Genomic DNA, 20,417 nt, shown 5'->3' on the forward strand with positions numbered 1-20,417 from the left:
GAAGGTCTGTCGTAAACTGAGAGATATAGTCCAAATGTCTGCGTTCTCGAGGTGAGTAACGGTCAGATTTGGTATGCAGAGCATACGTGAAAGGCTTATTGTCGGTGAATAATATGAAATTGCGACCTTCTACTGCGTGTCGGAGATGTTTGATGGTACAGTAAGATGCTGATAGTTCTCGACCGAAAGCGCTGTATCTCGTCTCCGTAGGAGTGGGGCGTCATGAGAAAAATTCGAGAGATTACCAACTTCTGGAGATGCTCTGTTGCATAACGGCTCCTATAGCAAAATCTGGTGCATCAACCGCTATACTAAGCGTGGCTGATGGTTCAGGGTGAGCGAGGAGTGTGACTTGAGCCAGAGCCATTTTGATCTCTGAAAATGCAGTACGTGCGGCATCGTTCAATTTTAATTTGCGTGGATTACCGCGAAGTAAATCGGTGAATGGTCTTAACCGTTCTGCCGCATGTGGGATGAGGCGTCGATAGAAGTCAACCAAACCGGGAAATGCGTTCAGTTCCTTGAGTGTGAACGGCACATTGTACTCCCTTATTGCACGTACTTTGTCCCCACAAGGTAAAATACCCTCTTGCTTAATGATGTAGGATAAAAACATTACCTCGGACTTGCACAGTTCACACTTGTCCGGGTTGACTACTATTTCTTTATCCGAAAGGCGTTGGAATAAGAGTGTAAGAAGTTGATAATGTTCATCCACGTTTGATGATGTGATTAGCGGGTCATCAATATAGACGTGAACAAAATCAAAGTCTCGTACTATGCTATCGGTGAACCTTTGAAAAGTTTGAGCAGAATTCCGTAATCCAGATGGCGTTCGTAGGAACTCAAACAGACCAAAACAAGTCGTGACAGTGGTTTTCTCGATAACTTGAAGAGCGACTGCGTTCCGATGATATATTCGTACCAGATCGATCTTAGAAAAGATATTCGTGCCCTTGAGCGATGCCGTGATGTCGTGTATGTGGGGGATGGGGTAGCTATCAAAGCGTATAACTGCGTTTAATGCTCGGTAGTCGCCGCGTGGTCTCCCACTAACCCCATCCTTCTTGCGCACCATGTGAAGCGGTGAGGCCCAGGGACTGTGAGAAGAACGAATAATACCAGTAGCTAGTAAATTGTGAAACTCACGTTTAGCGAAAGCCAACTTGTCCGGTGCCAGTCGGCGTGGTCTTACCGTGACTAGGGTCCGCGAGTGACTATGTAGTGTACAACACGATTGGTCATTGATGGAATCTCCTCGAGTGGTTTAGTTAATTTGGGGAATTTCTCGAATAAATCGTCACGAGAATGAAAAACGCCTAAGATTCAGTACGCATTTGTGTGAACTTTGAAGCCCATTAATCTGCTGTTCGACGAAGCATTAATTAGCTGCAGTCTACGTGAATCGACTAGCGATTCGCAGTGCTGTAGGAAATCAATATCGAGTATGACTGTGGAAAAGTCGATAATGATGAACGTCCACATACAATAATAATATATTTCTGCATGTGCAGGTACACACCGTTTTTACAGGCATGATCTATTAATTACAACATTTGTTGGTTCGCAAAATGCTTCCCAACTTATTAAGTTTATAGTTGTTATAAAGTGAAATCGTAGAGCACTTGCTGTAAACTATGACCTTGAGAGGACGCGTACGTCAAGTTCGCTCCAAACGTCAGAAGTTTCATAGCTGTGCTCTCAGAGCAAGATTCTGAAAAAGAATAAAAGAGAAACAGAAGAGCAGCAAAGCACTTGGATATGAACGCCAAAGGTTGCTTAACATTGTGTAGTAGTACGGACAGAGGTAGAATAAATTAGAATAAACTCATATTATGTCTTGTTAGAGTGAAGTCAGAGGCTCCATATTAGAGAATGTACTAATAAAGAACAACGAGTTGTGATGTTTAACAAGTTGGAGTAAGCTCACATGAAGGAAGGGAAGTCAAGGTTGGTACAAGGAAAGCGGTTTATTAAAAGGGAGTGTGTATATAGAGGGTGAGGTGTTAATACTAGTGACTATATCTTTCATTGTCTTTTTTCTTTTCTTTTCTTTGTCCATCCGATGTCAGCCACGCAATCCTAGTGTAAAAGTCCGAGTTAGCATGTTATAGGTTGTCTTAGTAGAATAGCTAATCCAGCATATTATTGGAAACATGAGTCTGAGTGGTGAGCGTAGGAAGACAATCTATATCTTAGATTGACTGTCTTATTCTCAATTATTAAGAGCCTGATACATACAAAATGTTCTGTCCCCACAAACACGGGTGGATTGAAGTTATCGCCCTCATCATCAATGCTTGCTGGTCAGTAACTCCACCCTCCCTCCTTTTGTGATGTTAGGCTCATTTAGGCTTATTTTTGTATATACGTCATACCTCACACAATTCTTTGTGTTTCACGACCTGTTGGAGAGCACTATTTCTATAAGTACCATTTTACAAGCTTATCAGGCAGTTACAAGCTATGGACTGTGGGTAAAGCATCGATGCAATGCCTCTGTTGACTATAGTATAAAGTATAGTTTGCCAATCAGAGTATAAGCGTTAAGAAGGGTATATTGTAGGATAGTTGTTTATTTAAGCAGGCGGAAAAAGTATGGAAGTATATGAGTTGTACGTAAGGTAACGAGTGGAGAAATAATATTAATTGCTAGTCAACATAGTGTACAGGAGAGTAAAAATTTAATAACAGGAAGGAACTCACAGTAACTTGGTGCTGATGTTACTTTCTGTTGTCATAACCAGTTGATTGGTAACAGGTTCCATAGATGCAAGACCACTGGTAGTAGGCAGCCGATTGTGCGGTCCTCTTGACTTTTTAGGGTGGTAGTGAGTGTCCCTTATCGACCGAGTTTAGTTTAACAGTAATGATAGGTCCAGTGAGTTACCTGTCTACTTCAAGTGAAGAAATGGGGTGGAAAAAGTATTTAATACAACTGCAAAACAGGAAAAATAAGGCAAACTGAACTTGAAGTCCATTTTGGTCTAGACATGGAGAGAGCCTATGATGTCTGAGTGGGGTGCAGATGTGTTCGTACGTGCAAGATCAGTGCGAGTGAGGGCTTGATCAAGCAGTTTCACAAACGTATGTAGTTCATCTGCCATGCGAGTCTCGGAGGGAAGACTGTTCCATATTATTGCAGACTTGGTGAGGAAGAAGTTTTCCCGAGTTTTTGATCTGTATTTCTCAACTTTGACCGTAGATACTTTGTTTCGAAGTCCGTATTCATGTGAATCTCGGGCAAGAATTATCTGACATGTTGAGTAAGTAAGGTTTTTGAGTAGCTTGAAGTAGAGAATCAAATTAGACCTAAGCCTTCTCTCCCAAAGGGGTGCTATTCCTAAGATTCGGCATCGAGAACTGTGGTCAATGACTGAGTCAGTCTTAAGTACTTTGCAGGTGAAGTCTCGTTGTATTCCTTCCACCTTTAGTATATCAGATAGGCGTAGGTTGGAAAATAAGAACGAGCAGTATTCAACGATAGGTCTTACACAAACTTTGTAAAGAAGGATTTTAGATTCATTTTGATGGAAATTACGGAGAATGAAGCCAAGCAATTTCTGCATTTTGGATGCTTTGGCTGAGATGTGTTCAGAAAAATTAAGACTGTGTGAGTAATGTACCCCTAGGTCAGTTACTGATGCCAGTCTGGGCAGTGTGTGATCGCTAAGTGTTAGTTACATTTTAAGAGACGTGTCTCCTATACATAACCAGCCGCATTTCTCTATGTTGAGCCCTAACCTCCAGCGTTTGCACCAGTCATCTACCATGTTGAGTTCATGTTGGATTGTTTGCATAGTACTGCGTAACTCGCAAATGTCAGTTTTATAGATGACTTTTAAGTCATCGGAATAGAGGTAGGTCTTACCTGTGCTAAAACACTTGCATATATTGTTGATGTAGATTATAAAGAGCAATGGACCCAAGACACTACCCTGCACAACACCACTGGTTATCGGTCGAGGTGTAGATGTATTAGAGTTAATCTTGGTTATTTGATATCTGTTCGTAAGAAAAGACTTGATCCATTGCAAAAGGGGATTTATAATTCCAACCGACTTCAGTCTGTTGATTAGAAGATTATGAGGTACTTTATCAAAGGCTTTCTTAATATCGAAGTATAGTATAATAACTAGTTTCTTCTGGTCACGTATACGAGTAACCTCGTTAAAGAAGTCTATCAGGCATGTACTGCACGACCTTGTTCTAATGAAGCCGTGTTGTGACGGGTCTATTAGATCTTCCTTGAGTAGATGATCAGATAGTTGATTTTGTATCACTTTTTCCATTATGCGTGATATGACTGGAGTGATATTTATAGGTCTGTAGTTTTCAACCAGGTTTCTCGGTCCGGATTTGTGTTTGGGAAGAACATACGTTACCTTCCAGGTTTCCGGATATGTACCTGTCTCTAAAGATAATGTGTATATTTTGAGTAGTAGCGTCTGTATGTTCGGCCCTGACATTTTATAAACGATTGAAGGGATATCATCGGCTTAAGAGTTTTAATGGCGGTATGTATACTCCTAATGTCGAAGTTTGTGGTACTAAGATAGTTTTTGCCGGTGCACTTTATGTCGATATCTGGAGCATCAGATGTATTCCCATTGTGAGAAAACCATTCACTTAATAGTTTACATATGACGGTTTGGTCATTATACGTTACTCCATCGTGCAGTAAGGAGTGAATGTTATGGTCTGTGTTCTTTCTTATGCGTTTCGTGAGGAGACGACATAGGGCTTGGGCTTTAGATATAGCAGCGAGCGCAGTACGTTCCTCTACCTGTTTATGCTTGTTGTGTTGTCGTCGGTTACCCAGGTTGACCGTGAGTTGTCGTGTACCATAGGTAAGAATGGCTGAGTTATTCACAGCGCGTAGTCGAAGCGTCGTAGCTTGTGACTTACTGTTACCAATAGGCACGACAGAAACTTGGGCACCTGTATGTATCTGCCTTGTATGAGCACGGGGCTCGACAACGGCGGGCTCGAGACCCGATGGAGCGGTGAAACCAGTACCAACCCACACTCGCTTCCGAAGCCGCCTTCTGACGCGGCTTGAGAGATGCTCGTGTTGTGGCTTTCCGAGAGCATGATCTGGCTCGAGTGACGTAAAGTTCGGGTATATCGCAACGGTCTCGGAAGTTAAGAAGTGTATGAATACAACCGCTCCTATCACCTTGATCCGGGAAGCGACTAGGGTCGATATCCACGTTCGAACGTGACTTTGAGGCAACTATGTGGTTGTCCCGGTTGCCAGTCCCTGCCAATATTTTTTCTGCTATGAAGGCCACCTGGTTGAGTGGTGCATCCTCGAGCAGGGCCGTGATAGTTGGTTGGATGTGTACTGGTAACGTTTCGAGCCACAATTCCTTAACAATTTCGGAATCAACTGCTGTAGGTCTGCAAGAGATTTCAGGCGCGCGAGGTAGTAGCTCGGCTTAGCATCACCCAGGGGGTAACACGCTAGTAATGTCTTCAACCGTTCCTCCCTCGATGGGAGTAAATATCTGGGGATCGCCTCCTTGAGACGATCATAATCGTTAGGCACATTATGGTTTAGGACGAACACACGGACAGCGACTATGTGATCCCTTTGTAAAGATTCCATTGCGTAGGCATGTATTCTCCGTTGGGTCGTAATGCGGCGGATCTCGAACTGAGACTCCAGTGCCGCGAACCAAACTTCCGGATCATCGGGGATCAAAGATACAGGTCGAAAATGTATAGCCTGTACGTCAGAGTCTATTATATTAATACTATTCCTATCGTTATCCTTCATTTCAAGTTGTTGCCAGAATATTATATGTTGAGAAATATCACTGTGAATATGTGCAACAGACGTGGGTAGACAAGTAACAGACTCGGCGCAATTGACTTCTTCGGAAGATTCGGCCTCGATTGAAAAGCGTTCGTAGTTTTGGGTTCACCAGTTGAAGTGTGGCGTCGAGTCGCGTTTGACTATGATCACCACTACAGGAAGACTGCGTACCAGAACAGGCTAAACCTCCAAGTAAACTAGAAATCAGGTGATTGAAGGTCGTAGCGAGATATATTTGTTGGCGATCTCGTGGTATCAAAATAATACCGAGATCGTGCCAAAGGAAAACAAGCGGAACTACTGAGCAAACGTAAGTTCGTGCAAGGTCACAATCAACGGAAGGAAGAATGTTCTTAGTACGGTTGAACAACTAAGTACAGTAAAACAATCACTGGTACAATTGGTTATAATAATAATCGTTTCCATCAAATCAATCGCGTTCTCTTGATAAGAGTAGTTCACTTCAATATAACCAGTTCGAAGTTTAGACACGACAATATAAAAATCCCAAGAATACAACGAAGTGGTTGTGAGACGCGAAAAGCAAAGCAAAATAAAACTTTGTTAATTTCCTACATGCAATAGTTGTTCAATTGTTCTAGAAACATTAATGTTCGTCCGAAGTGAGTGGAGTGGATATCGGATACCAGCGAGGTTTTGTTATGGTAGTTCATGATCGTGGATAGTATCGTGGTCGTGAGGCTTGTATCGAATTTTTACTCGGAAACGAAGTCAATATAATTAATGCTTTAATGCCTGAGACCTACAGAACTATTTATTTTGCCCACCTATTTACCGTAACACATTCCTGGATAAATTCTGGTAAGTTTACCTGGTTAGAAAATAATTTTCAGTGGTTATTGATGCTATTGAAACAGTTTCCTACCAGCTAGATATGGCATAGTGTCACTAGTAATGACCCTGCTATAAGCAGGAAGCTGCTCTGCTTGATAGATCATTTCCCTAGGGCTCAGTAATAATAAATTAGCCTGAAAATGTTGGTCATACCTTGTTGAACATCCTCATCATCCAAAGAAGGTGTGAGAGGTTTATTCGCAGTTACTCATCGAAAACGTAATCTGAAATGTCCTCAGATACCTCGTGGTTCTAGATCAATTTACCCAACATCATCAAACTGTTTTAAATGTACGATAACCACCAGATTTTTAAAAGAATGTATCCAAAATAATTCCATGCATAGTTGCGAAGAAAATCAAATTTCATATACGTCAACAGTAGTTCAAATGTGTCGTTTATTTGCTTAGAGTGGATAACTTCAAGGACTTCACCAGGTCATAGATTCAGGTTGTAAAGCGCAACATACAAGATTTGTGAGGAGTAGTAGTCGGCAGCGCTCCAGGGGTATCGCGACACTTTTTTGCGCTACTTTTTCATTTCTGCTTTGTGCACAACCAAATTTGGAAATACATAATGAATAAATTTGAAAGTCTATTTTCCGTTTTCATAATTACGTAAAAAGGGGTTTTTCGATTTTGCGTTACATGGTATCGTGAAGTCCTTGAAAATTCATTATTCAGGTGCTGCTATAATAGTTTTTCGATGTTTGCATCGCAGATTAGCAATTATTTCTACTTAGGTATACACTGATGGTCGACAAATCTTTTATTTTTATATGAAATAGGAAGATTCAGGCATATATCGTCATAAAAATTGTATTGTCGTCAAGGCTACCAAAACTGCGTTACAACTAACGATACCATGGTAAGATTTATCGTTTTTCCTATCTTTATCACAATTTCTGCTGTTTTTCACTGTTTTGGTCGACTTTTATGGCAGAAATAGGTTTATAGTGAAAACATAAGGTGTCCTGAGTGTTGTAAATATTATGTATATGCTATAGATGATAATAACACATATTAAGATGTTAATATCACCTTCTACAGTTAGATATATTAGCCACCAGATGATTGTATTGCAGGAAATAAATCATAATCATGCGGTAGAGGTATAATTATGTGGAGATTCTACCAAAGACGAAGCTAAGATAGCATTACTACCTCTTGTGTAGATGTACACAAGTATTTGGCTGTACCAAAGCATGTCATTAAGATATGGTTGTGACTTTTTTCTTTTTTTAAATTGTGAATTCACGGGACGACTACCTCAATTCTCAATAGCCGTGCAATTGTTTTGATGTTGTACCTACATTTCAATAAATATTTTTCAAACAGCTTACTTTTTTACTTACATGGGAAACTGTAGAAGTGTTGAGAATGTGTGTTTGAGTGTCAGTGAACTTTTGAATAAATGCACATTCCTTATAAATAATACATCACGTGTTTCTTCTTTTGCAGATAATTTCAAATAACAATGAATTAGCAATTGCATTGGATATGCAAAACAATCGATGCTTAAGCTTCTGCTCTAGTGTTGTACAATAATACGCTTCACCTTTTAAATAAAATTTTTCAAAAACATGCCGGTCTTTCACTGTATTGCAGATTTATTTTGGTCTGTTGTTGAAAATAAAGGTGAACATAGTAGACCTTTGGGGTTATGTCAATGGATGGAAAATAGGGAGTTCTGTGTGTATTTAGGCGAAAAGTAAACAATTCTGCGGACAGTTAGGCGAAAATTCGGTAATTTGGGGGATATTTAGGCGAAAAGTGAGTAATTTATCGACAAAACGGCGAAAAGGGGGGAAATCCACATTATTTCCTCTGGACAGGCGAAAAATGCGACATTCTGATGTGTTTTCCCCTTTCGCTACCAAAGCATTTACCCCTTTATTTTCCCTTTTTGGGTTGTCTGGGGAGCTACAATGTTTTGGCTGCCGGTATTATTGCAAAAATACCTAATATCAGAAATAAGTACTGATATAAAGCTGTTACGAGAAAGCACTGAAAAGTACGATTCGATAGTCAAGATATCTTGATCTAAGGTGACCAGATTGTGTGAGATCCTATGTGATGATCTTCGGAAATCAACCAAGGCCTGTCTAGCTTACGTGCTGATGCCGTAAATGACAATTACTCATAACTTACGTGGGACTAGAATAGAATATGCATCAAGAATTTCAGGTTACACAGGACGATTGAAAGTAAATTCACACAGTAGTCTTTATATATGTTCATCGTCTAAGTTTCTGAAGTGCAACCTGCCCAAAGAATTAAATAATACAATCCGTGTATGTTGTGACCCATACTTTCCTAAGCAACGCAAGAGATAAAGGAAATAAGCGTGATTGACTATCCAAAGGAAGGGTGTGCTAAATGCACTTTCGATCTGTAATTGGATACTGGTTTCCGTTTTTATACTACTTTCTGGTAAACATTTATACTGAAATAACTTTCCTGTCTATCTTATTTCCAGCTAGCTTCGCAAGCGTTCACAGACCTAACGGGAACAATTCCTGAGAAGTAGAAGTTATTTATTAATGGACCATTTGTGCTAGATTCAAACTTTAGTAAACGTTTACATTTATAACGCACCAGTCTCTTAATTACGGCAATTCTTATCTATCGTGACACGTCGAAATCCGAACTACTAGTATGGTACACCATGTTCAAGGTAGCAGTATTTGGTAAACGGTATGTATAACTAATCGCGTGTGCGCCAAACTGGTAATTATTACACAAGAACGCGAAACAACATCCCTGTCTCACAGCCACATAAGACTGCACAGTACACTCCCTGCCGTTACGCTATAAGAATAAGTCAATCGCCATATAAATGAATTTATGTAAAACTAAAAAGATTACAATATTAGATCTTCTTGTTAGCAAGAAGCATAGCTATGGTCTGCATTAACAATGGATTCTGACGTTGTAGCTTCATCATTAGCACCGACTGAACTCATCAACTGTGCACATATGTCTTCCGATGCTTCGAGGCATGAACGGATGAGTTTACTTGCCATAGGTTCACTAAGAGCATGGATTGAGTGGTAGTTGCTAGTGAACTTCTCTAGCAGATCACCACTCCCTGTAGAGATTGAGATGTTGTCCAGCGCACGAAGAACCAGGTCCATTATGTATTTTCTTGTCCACCGGTTGCTATGTCGAAATAAGTCTACAAAACTTATAGAGATAAAGGAACACACATACCTCCGCGAATCAGATCTTTAGAATGTGCATACAAAATATGACCACAGGGCAGCATGTAGTCATTGAAACGCTCACAAGCACATCGTGCACGTGAAGTATCAACAACATACATCATACCCTTGTCGTAGCACCGGATGTATTCTCCTTCTATAAATTCGTGTCTCATTGTCCGAACACGTTTATAATTTACAGCTACAATTTTAGCTGCAAAAGGTGTGAACTCAATTAGAAGAGTTCGAAATGACATTGGAACCTGGAATTAATGATACATTTAACTATATTTCTTACCTGAAGAATAGGAAAACGTTGAAGATCCTTCACAGCGTCATAAGGACGCAAACGTACATCAATGTCTGTTTTACTCCAAATTTTCCAGAACGTCAATAATAGGGAATCACCTCTTCTGAGACATTCTTTTAGGTGTTTATGAGCACTTTCAACACGGTTGTTTGTGTGGTTGCCCAGGCTTAATACATGTCGCCGGTAACAGCGAGCCCACATTGACTTCCTAGCAATCCAGTAATCTTTTATGTAATCATACGCCCGTGGAAAATGAGTTCTTAGATGTTCGTACTTTCGAGTAAATCTGAATATAATGCGCTATGAAAAGCGAAGCTCACATATCAGACCGTTTAGTCTTCACAAGCTGTTCCAAGCATTTGCGCACATCAGGATTTCGGAACTACAGAAAATAATTTGTACAGTTAACACATACCTTCCTGAAAAACGCTCTTAGGACATGGAATGAACAAAGTATTGTGTTAGAATGACTGTGCGTAGACTGCACAGCCGAAATTTCGGTCGCTGCCGAATCCATAATGAACGTGCGTGTAGCATAAGTACCGCACATTATCTCTTTAAAACATTCCAATAGTTTTTCTATATCTTCGCGTCGTTCTTGACTGCAAAGAGCATACATAACAGTGTGCCCTTGCCCAAGACTATCAGTGACCACTAGCTGGAACAGTGGAAAGCTTTCAGATAAATTTATTACTAATCGTCACTTACCCGACTTTATTGGTCTGATAAGTCGAATCAATACATATTACGTCCGGGAACGCGTGGTAAACAGCTATTTGCTCTCTGCGGCTGAAGCAAATCATAGACATGTTCCCATTTTCATAGAATACTTTAACTTCAGTATTACCTTGAATGCGCTGTAAAATGTTATTGATATTTTTAGTGTCTAAACTCAATTAATTACAATGTGAGTTCAACAACCTGGGTACAACTGTGAACGCATTCTGGCGATATCGTCCTTGGTAAGTTGTTTATTGAACTTCAAAGAAACCAGATACCGTAAGCTACGAGTTGGTGTATTACTCAGTAGAAACGTTCTTAAATACAAGCGTTCACTTGAGGTCAACTGTCGTTTCGATGGATCGGCAGAAATATATCCTTCTGTGCAAGGATGGTTGTGCACGGTTTTAATAGAGGTGAGTTTCAACTCACCATTCAGTGCCCGGACCCAAAATCCTGATTTACAGTGGCAATATTTCGACCTGAAGGATAAATTCATTTGAAGTAAGGCATACGTAGATGACCGACGTCGTCTCCTTTGCCTAGGTTGTGTTGGCGAGTTAGAAGTTGTATGCTCTTCAGAAGAATGATTATTACTATCATCATCTACATCCTGAACGCAAGCATCTGACTCTGACGAACTGCGTTTACGTCCATATGTACAGACATATCGCACGAAAAAGTACTTTAGAGTTGAATCATCACTGTTCTTTTTGCATACTGACATAACGTACTTAGTATGCGTATACTAAGAAAATAATTATTAACCACAGAGGTCATATTACCTTATGTACTTCTTTCAAACAGGTCTCAAAATTGTCCCAACCTGTAAATCTTCGAGATAACATAATATCATTGAAGATTCGTCCTATATCATGCATCATCACGATGGAATCGTCTTCGTTACTTGAAGAATGAACGTTATCAGACATAGTGTGGCTGAACTCAACTCAAATCTAAAAATGTCTTGATTTGACCGCTTCTGAAAATTTTCACGAATTGTCGATGTGACGCACCAATCATTTTGCGACAGTTTGACCTTCAAGTGCTCGCAACCCCCATCAGTGGACGATACCCTAGGAGCGTTGCCGTAGTAGTCCACTCGTCTATACCTAGATAACTCTGTGAACACTGTTCTCGTTTGTTGTCATGTCTAGCAAGCACAAAAAGAAAAATCTGGGACTTTATGGCTAGTTAAAGAAATATTTAGTATGTTGTTTACAATAAGTGCTAACTGCCCAACCTCCCTATTTTGGGCAACTGTGGGTAATTTTTCGGGTTTTCCTCAAAACCGTAAAAAATATAGTAGTTTTCCCTAAAGTTTAGGGGAATTTTGGGGAAAAACCTTAAAGTGTTGTAAGATTTAGGGGAAATATTGGAGAAAACCTAGACATTTCCCCAAACATTCTCAGGATTTTCCACAGACCTGGGGAAATTTCGGGATTTTCATGCCATTTCCCTAAAACTTCCCCAAAGTTTCCTATCGTAGTTCCCCTCAAATAGGGGGATTGGGTGTGTACAGAGTTAATGCTGTTGTTCCTTAACTACATAGAAAATTTAGGGTTTCTGTAGCTGAAAAGTCCCTAGCACTTAAGTGCTGTTCAGTACTTTAATTATCAGAGGGAAGATTGTTTATGATTTCAATAAATAAAAAGTTTGAAAACTCAAATGACACAGTGAAAGGTCAAAAAAATCGGTTGGTATCTACTAGCTCATAAAAACATTATATATCTGGAGAATGTGATCTAAGTGAATGCTAAATATTAGCACAGAGTCCTCAGCTTCCACGTGTATCGATTACCATTGCTATTACTACTACTACTATTACTGCATTATATGTTATAACTAACCTCTTCCGATTGGCATTTAAATCTACATAAAATCAAATGTCTTCCTTAAAACCATTCTCAGGCTTTTTTTTATATAGGAAACCATACAACTAATCGACAAATTCTCTTGCTATCCATTCATAGCCTCAAAATCTAACTAACCAGGCCACATATCTCTACTCGCCTTGGTGATGTTAAGTGTAGAAATTTGGGCAGACGGATATGTTTGTTAGGTTTTATGTCATTTATGTTTGCTTTTGTGTACAAATATCCACTTATCTGCCAGAATCCAGGATAATTACATGGAAGTAGACTTTTGTAAGTCATTCTTGTCCTCCACGGTACGTCTTTGTCTTGTTTGCTTTTGATAGTTACAAGTAGTAAGATGCGTTTATAAATTTTGTCTTCGAATAGAATTTCGTACGAAATTTATGATAGTTGGACAAAGCATTTCTAACTGTACTTTATTATATTTCTCTTCACGTTACTGCCGTGGAGCGATAGTTTGGTTATTAAGACACGAGTTCTAGCCACTAAGTCTCGGGTCCATTTACCACAACTTGTACTTTCGTTTGTGAACTCGGGTATTATCGTTACCTTTCAGAGAATATGTAGCTCAAGTTCGAGTATCTAAACTGTTATTTTCTAAAAACTTATATAAGCCTAATTATTTCGCTTGAGAAATACATTATCCATGTTGTAATTTTACATGGTGGGCTTTGTGCACAACTTGTTACGTTACAATTTATGGCTTTTGCATTGTACTGAAGTGTTTATTTATTTATTTTTTGCTCACAACTCGTAGCAGAACTAAGTTATGATGTCAAGTGAAGTGATAGGGATTCAGAAGACGGTGATACATGTGTTAAGTAATAATGATTCCTGCTGCACTTTTACTATTTCAACATTTCTCAGTTGTTTCTACTTCAAACAAATAAATATCTCCAGACTCAATTCTCCTGGACAGATTGTTTGATTGAGTATCTTAATGAACAAACAGATCAAAACTGTAGTTCTTGAATTTCGACTAACATTCATAAATCATCAGTTAATTCTTCGTGTATATTATAGTGATTTTTTATGGTACCTCCATGCTATACTTTTCAATGTGTTAAATGCTTGAAAATATCAAAACTTCCAGAAACTGTTAAAAGGCCTTCAAGTTCATCAGAGTGATTAAACAATCCTTTTTTGAGGAGTGATGTTCGAGTAAAAGTTTTGTATATTTACGGTTGAGGCTTCTGAAATACTAAATGTGCAGTCACCATTCCATGACCACCTGACGATAAAGTACTGTTGATTTGTGATGAACTAGTGAATATTATACTTTGGTAAATGCTTTATGATGGGTCTATATTTCTCTCTTTGATTGCACTAAAGATCAGTAGACAACTGGAACTACTCGGTATAACCATTTACTTCGTAAGTTTTATGTAGGGTTTTCGTTGAACTCCAGTTTTAGTTGCCCATACTCAGACTACGATTTCATGAATCTCCTGGTATTCTACAATAACTGACTTTTTAATTCGATATTTGTCCGATTCTTTAATGTTACTAAGCTATAATCAATGTCGTTTTAGCTGTCTCAGATTCGGTAATTTTGAAGACATTAATGTTTGACTTTGTGTTATGAAGATGTGCCCATAGTGCAAATGATCGCTAATTACTTGGAACAGTTTCACGTTACCTTATTTGTGAATTTATTTCACTCCTTACTTCTTATTCTAGAACGTGAACCACTTATTAAAACGTTTAAATTTTGAGGCTAGTGGACTCCACTTAGCTCTTATATATAAAACTTAATCAGAAACTAGAACGTTTTATGTCCCAAACTGGGATTGGAGGTGTAAGTATGAATACTTGTACTGTAGAGATTACCATAACCTTTTGTATCATGTGTAGTAAAGTCGAAAACCTGAGTTTTTCATTTTATGCTAACAGTCGTCAGTTCTGGGCACCATGACACGAAATTTGGATTTAGTACTCATTAATGTCGGTCATACTACTCACCGACTAAGTCTTACCAGAATGACAATCTTTTTGCTGGTAAAACTCGGTCAATCAGTTATGTGATCAGAAATTTATGTTTCTATACGTTATTGGAAGTCTACTAAGTATCTGACTTCTTGCTACTAAGAAGTCGGAATGTTCATTTTACTAGTAATTTACAGAATCTTTTAATTATTCTGTAACTACTGGTTAACAGTGATTAGGCTACTCAGTTATTCTGTAGTAATAAGCAATAAATTTACGTTTGTTGGTATCGTAAATCTGCTTTGAAATTACTTTGAAAATATATTCCATACATGTTTTTATTTATTAGATATCTTATACTCTATTTACTTGTGTAATAGGTTTTATTTTTGCTATACTGGACTTGTTAACATAAAGTATTTGTTTATATTTGGATTAGTTAGATAAAATAAGCTCAAACTTTTGTGTTTCTTTAAATGATTATGTTGTGGGTGGTTCAATTGTACAATAATAGTATCACAAGTTCATTATAAAGTTTTCAATTTTCCAACTTTTCAGAACTGGATTTTATGACGCAATGGAGAAGCAGAAGAGTAATTATTTTAACATAAAAGTGTATAGGCGACATTTCTCAAGAAAACAAACCTTGGGTTTTATGTTTTTCTTTACATTATTTTTAATTCTTGTTATATCAATCTCATATTTAGTTTATAGTAATCAGGGCCTGAGTTTAAATTATTTTGAACATCAGCCTAATGTGGATTTGTACGTGATATATGAAAATGAGTTCAAAATGTCGAACAACAAGTCATCGGTTAAACCTATAAATCCTGTTAAATTTAACGCAATTCTCCAACCAATACATTCTTGTAAATTGTCCAATCAATCTGATGCTTCACCAGATCTAGTTATTTTTGTCAAATCAGCGTTGTTACACTTTGAGTCACGTAATAATATACGCCAATCTTGGGGTAATTCAAACTGTTTCCGTTATTCCGGAGTGCGTGCTCGAACTCTTTTTATTCTTGGTAGATCAGGTTCCACCGATTGGGAAAATTCCAGTACTCAAAATCTGGTATTACAAGAACATATAAAGCATAACGATATAGTTCAGTTTGATTTTATTGAGGACTATCATAATGTTACGTATAAGCTGATAGCGACATTAGACTTTGCTATCAATGAATGTTCCTCTCCTCGATTTTTCACTTTGATTGACGATGATTTCATGTTGCACCCGTCTAATTTGCTTCGGACACTTGCCGAAGTTACTGAAACTCAGTATTTGAACTATATAGCTGGTGATGTGTTGCGTATCTCCAAACCGATGAGGTTCCCGTCCAATAAATGGTATATATCCTACTCAGACTATCCATACAATTTGTATCCACCCTTTCCTACTGGCGGAACCATTATTCTTAGCATGCCTGTCGCAAAGCTGCTTTCCGTTGGTCTGAGATATACTAAATTACTTCCTTTTGAAGATGTTGTAATCGGCCTTATATTATATAATCTGGGTATTAGCCCTGTACATTTGGATGGTGTTTTTGCAGTTCGTCAATCAGACGATCATATTGATCTCATAAGTCTTCATGGGTATGGTGATAGTTCCTTTTCTTTATCTAGTTGGAATAAGCTTGGTTTACAGACTGTTTGCAACGAGTAGCTTGTTTTCTTGGTTGCTTCTTTGTTATTGTTTGTATATTCAATATGTTACAGTTTGTTAACGTTATGTTAACCTTGGAGAATTTCTAGTCAACTAATATTCACTTTTTGATTTGCTGATAACTTCTTTGAAAGTGCAGTTACTTAGTTACTTGTAAAAATGTCACACCTAAAATTTCGCATACTAATAATCAAACTGTTTGTTACTCAACTTGTCAAATAACTAATCACAAACTATCTAACTGTAATGTAAATATTTATTAAATTCTCATCTTGCAAATAAGTCGTAACTACATATTTTTCATTTCAAATTAAAAGTAACTTGCTATAAAAATATTCGTAATGCTTTTTTATTTGTACAAATATTGAGAAAGCATACGTCTGAAAAGATGCTACCTCAGTTATAGGATAAGTTCAAGAATCTGAAAAGTTAATGCATTAGTAAAAATTATTGCCTCCTAATACAATCAATGTCTCTTAACGGGAAAGAAAGTAGGCTATCCCAGATAAAAATACAGTTAAGTATTAGTTGTTAGGTATTCAATCTCTGGCCTATCCGTCCGGGTGATTAGATCAAAGCTTATGCTTTCTTAAATGTTTCTGTCTGGCTGATAACCGAGTCGAACATTGATTAAGTTAACGGGAAATAAATGTAGGCTGTTAGATAATGAGGTAGAAGTTTACGTCTTTTAACTCATGTTACTACATGAACTCAATAATTTTAATTATGGGTTAATAAACTTAAATAGTTGAACCACTTTCCGCTGTAATTTTGGGTTTGCTGGAGAAGATGTTTGTAGAGTTGTATTTTTGCTAAATATTAGCCTTTTGTGATCTCAGGCTGTATATTATTCCTATTGCTTAGCAAAACATAGGTTACTTGAGGTGAAATTCGTTTTTGTCTCCAATTCTTACCGTTGAGTAATGAATGGCTGATTTGGTGGAGTTTTTTCTTCTATGCAATTCACAGTGTTTGAAATGTAGTTTCATTCGCTTGTTTCTCTAAGTGTAAAGTCTGTTAACATATAGTCGTTTAATCAGTAATGGGTTTGACTATTACTTCTTTCCGAATCCAGTAATTTTGTAATTATGAAGTAGTTTCATTTGATATATCCAGATTCTCTTGTTCACATATGTGATGCCATTGACAGGTATGATGATCTGTGATAGGTTTACAAAGAATGTTATTCATAAGTAACAAATGGGTAGCAACATATACAATCTCAAAGTTTTCAAAATATTGTCTTGTAATAACTTTTCTTACTAAATGACTGTGAAAAGGTCACTGCACGTCATTGCTGTGGTTGTAAGCACGTAAGGGATAGTAGCTGATTGTGTTGAAAATAAGCGAAATCGTGTGCTCTCTCAAATAAACACAGTCTTTGATAGTCGAAAACTAGTAAGATCGGGTCGATACTGGATCTGGAGCCGCTCTAGAGGTACTGTTTGTTTCAAGCCCGCAGAAACGAAATGATTTGGTTGTAGGGTTAGTAATTCCGCCTCATATAAAAAAGTTTTGCTAAAGAAAGCACACCAGTCAAAACGATCACTCAAAATCTGCCCTAGAGATAAAGAGTCTTCGTGTAGATGACATGATGTCTCATAATAAAAGCCGAAATTCTTTCGAAGTCATAGAGCCGATACTCTTTCTGGCAACCAAAGCAATAATTAATATAGTATATTGAGTGTTTGAAAAATGTGGGATACTAGTACGACCATCCAAATAGCGGCAAAATTGAGAAGATATTGTCTGGGAGTGTTTGGAATAAGTGAAACGCATTGGACACAATCTGGACAAAAATGTTAACTTCAGGAGAGCTTTTACTGTACTCTAGTCGTGAAGAAGAAAATATCTGACGCATAGATAGAGGACCTAAAAGTCAAGATTGGGGTTGATAGCACGTCTCGCGAATAGATCATGTGGTGACATGAAATAGACGAAAGGAATGGAGATGGTCAGAGACTGGTAGATCTATGTACTTCCGACAGTGTGCTTATTAGCGACATCAATTTCCTCCAAATGCGTACGAAGAACTTCATGAATTTCACCGGACCATACCATGGTAAACCAACCCTATACATCTGCATAAAACAATTACGAAATTTTATCTAAGTTGAAGAAACAAAAAGAAGAGACGATAGAGCTTCATGTCACAATCTGATGACGGGCAAACTAAAATTGTAGTCAAAGTAGCACTGAAAAACTGGATAAGTGGCACAAAAATGTTCCACAAGACCTTCCATCGAAATGCTAGCAAACTCTTAGCGAAAACTGAGTGTTATAATATATACTTGGAGAAGTGGAAACTGCCGCGGCGAGCAGCTGGAAAGGGATTAATGCAGCAATAAATTCAAGATATCTGGAAGTGCTCGGCCCCAACTGACATCAGCGTAGAAGTTGGACCCTTGTAGACAGCGTAGGTAAGATTCAAGGTATGAAAAACAAGAAGACGGCATTCGGCAACAATAGAAATAATTAAGAGACAGCTGAGGCATTGGCTGAATATGCAGAAACAAACAGGCAAATGATAAACACCACGAGAGCGGGCAGATGAGAATATGTTGATGACCTGGCAACTACATTAAAAGCTGAAAGAGAAGCAAATGTGAGAGAAATATATGATAAAACGAAGAAGGTAGCAAGGAAATGTAGTAGATCAGAGCGACCAGTCGAGAGCAACGAAGTAAAAGTAATCACCGATGTTCAAGAAAGGTGTAACAGCTGGGAAGAGCACTTTTAATATCCCTTGAATAGATCAGTAGATTTCTAAACCCATCAGATATCGAAGCATCAAACACTAACCTTGTTATTGATTAAGCACAGACCATAGGGGAACTTAACAATAGCATCAGACAAATTGGGGTCAGTAAAAGAGCACAACTAGATGACATACTAACTGAAGCACTATCATCAGATAGAGGCAACTTCAAATGTACTCTGTTCTAGTCAAAAGGAGTTTTAAGAAAGAACAAATAGCAGGAGACTGACGGAAGGAATACTTCGCAAATATACCGAAAATATGAGATCTTTGTAAATGTGTGAACTACAGGGGCATCATGCTAGTATCAATACCACACAAAGTTCTCAGGCGGGTGTTACTGGACCGAATTCCCAACCTTGGGATCAACAAGATGGGTTTCATAAAGATTAATCATGTGCCAACAAATTAGAGACATTATTGAGCAACCGATTAGATGAGACTCATCACTATACATCAATTTCCTTCATAATGAGGAAGCGCTTGACCGAGTGGATGGGAAAGCTCTGTAGAATTCTCATTGATATTATAGAGTACCTCATAAGATCATCATCGTAATACAGAACTGAATTGCAAAGTTGTGTATGGAGAGTTCACAAATGCATTCTAATGGAGGATCAGTGTCAGACAAAGCTACCTACTATTACTTTTCTTCTTACGTTTGTCGACTGGATCATAATAACCTTCACATTCCGTGAAAAGCACGAAATACAGCGAACACTTTTGTCACAGCTGATGACTTAGGCCTTACTTCCGCAAAAAGCAACGAATTCAAACGAAGTCAGCCAATGTAGCAGTGGTTTCCACAGAAATGGGTTTCTGTGTTAACAACACAACGGACACTAAAAAAGTCACACTTTGTGCTCAAGGTTTGGAAGAGGCAAGGGGCTCTACACACCTGGGTAGTATCATCGATACACAAGAAGGATATGATAATGGTGTTAAGAAATGAATCGGCAAAAGAAGGGCAACACTTTAACTGCAGAATATCTAGAACTAAGAAGTACTGTCACTCAAAACTGAAGTCAGAACTTTTAACGTAAAAATTAAAACGGTCCTATTGCACGGAGCTGAAATTTAGAGAACTGACATCAACCATAACATATAGGTAATCATGAACAGTTACCTACGTAAGATACTGCAGATTCGTTGGCCAGATACAATCAACAATAACCTACTGCAGCAGGAAAGAAATTGTCTCTTTGAGGAGGGAATTAGCAGAAGAAATTGAAGATAAGTACAATATCATATGTGGAGACCAATATGTATCACAACGGAACCT

At 38.2% G+C, this 20,417-nt stretch overlaps 2 protein-coding genes across 3 annotated transcripts; one reads left to right on the forward strand and one right to left on the reverse strand.

Annotated features, from left to right (window-relative positions):
• Positions 1–9,505: 9,505 nt before the first annotated feature.
• Positions 9,506–18,895, reverse strand: MS3_00007243 (uncharacterized protein). 2 transcript variants are annotated; one of them, XM_051215500.1, is made up of 8 exons: positions 11,694–18,895; positions 11,424–11,656; positions 11,110–11,390; positions 10,897–11,074; positions 10,604–10,862; positions 10,509–10,570; positions 9,889–10,474; positions 9,506–9,853 (listed from the first exon to the last, which is right to left on the reverse strand). In XM_051215500.1, the coding sequence occupies exons 1-7, from the start codon at positions 11,838–11,840 to the stop codon at positions 10,114–10,116; spliced, it is 1,521 nt and encodes a 506-aa protein (XP_051073685.1). In that variant the 5' UTR covers positions 11,841–18,895; the 3' UTR covers positions 9,506–9,853; positions 9,889–10,113. The 2 variants fall into 2 exon arrangements, with proteins under 2 accessions (XP_051073685.1, XP_051073684.1); XM_051215499.1 differs by having other exon boundaries at positions 9,889–10,570; positions 10,604–11,074; positions 11,110–11,656.
• B3GALT1_3 (Beta-1,3-galactosyltransferase 1) lies at positions 11,702–18,895 on the forward strand. Its single transcript, XM_051215512.1, has one exon. The coding sequence runs from the start codon at positions 15,289–15,291 to the stop codon at positions 16,375–16,377; it is 1,089 nt and encodes a 362-aa protein (XP_051073686.1). The 5' UTR covers positions 11,702–15,288; the 3' UTR covers positions 16,378–18,895.
• Positions 18,896–20,417: the final 1,522 nt, after the last annotated feature.

This window comes from Schistosoma haematobium, chromosome 1 (genome assembly GCF_000699445.3).
Source record: "Schistosoma haematobium chromosome 1, whole genome shotgun sequence".
Classification (NCBI taxonomy): Eukaryota; Metazoa; Platyhelminthes; class Trematoda; order Strigeidida; family Schistosomatidae; genus Schistosoma; species Schistosoma haematobium.

Excerpts from the sequence above, each read along its gene's own strand:
- B3GALT1_3 (XM_051215512.1), top strand. The coding sequence starts at position 15,289 with ATGGAGAAGCAGAAGAGTAATTATTTTAACATAAAAGTGTATAGGCGA.
- MS3_00007243 (XM_051215500.1), bottom strand. The coding sequence starts at position 11,840 with ATGTCTGATAACGTTCATTCTTCAAGTAACGAAGACGATTCCATCGTG. Across the intron at positions 11,657-11,693 it reads GTTTGAAAGAAGTACATAAG|TATACGCATACTAAGTACGT; the intron begins GTAATATGACCT and ends TTATTTTCTTAG. Across the intron at positions 11,391-11,423 it reads AGACGACGTCGGTCATCTAC|GTCGAAATATTGCCACTGTA; the intron begins GTATGCCTTACT and ends TTTATCCTTCAG.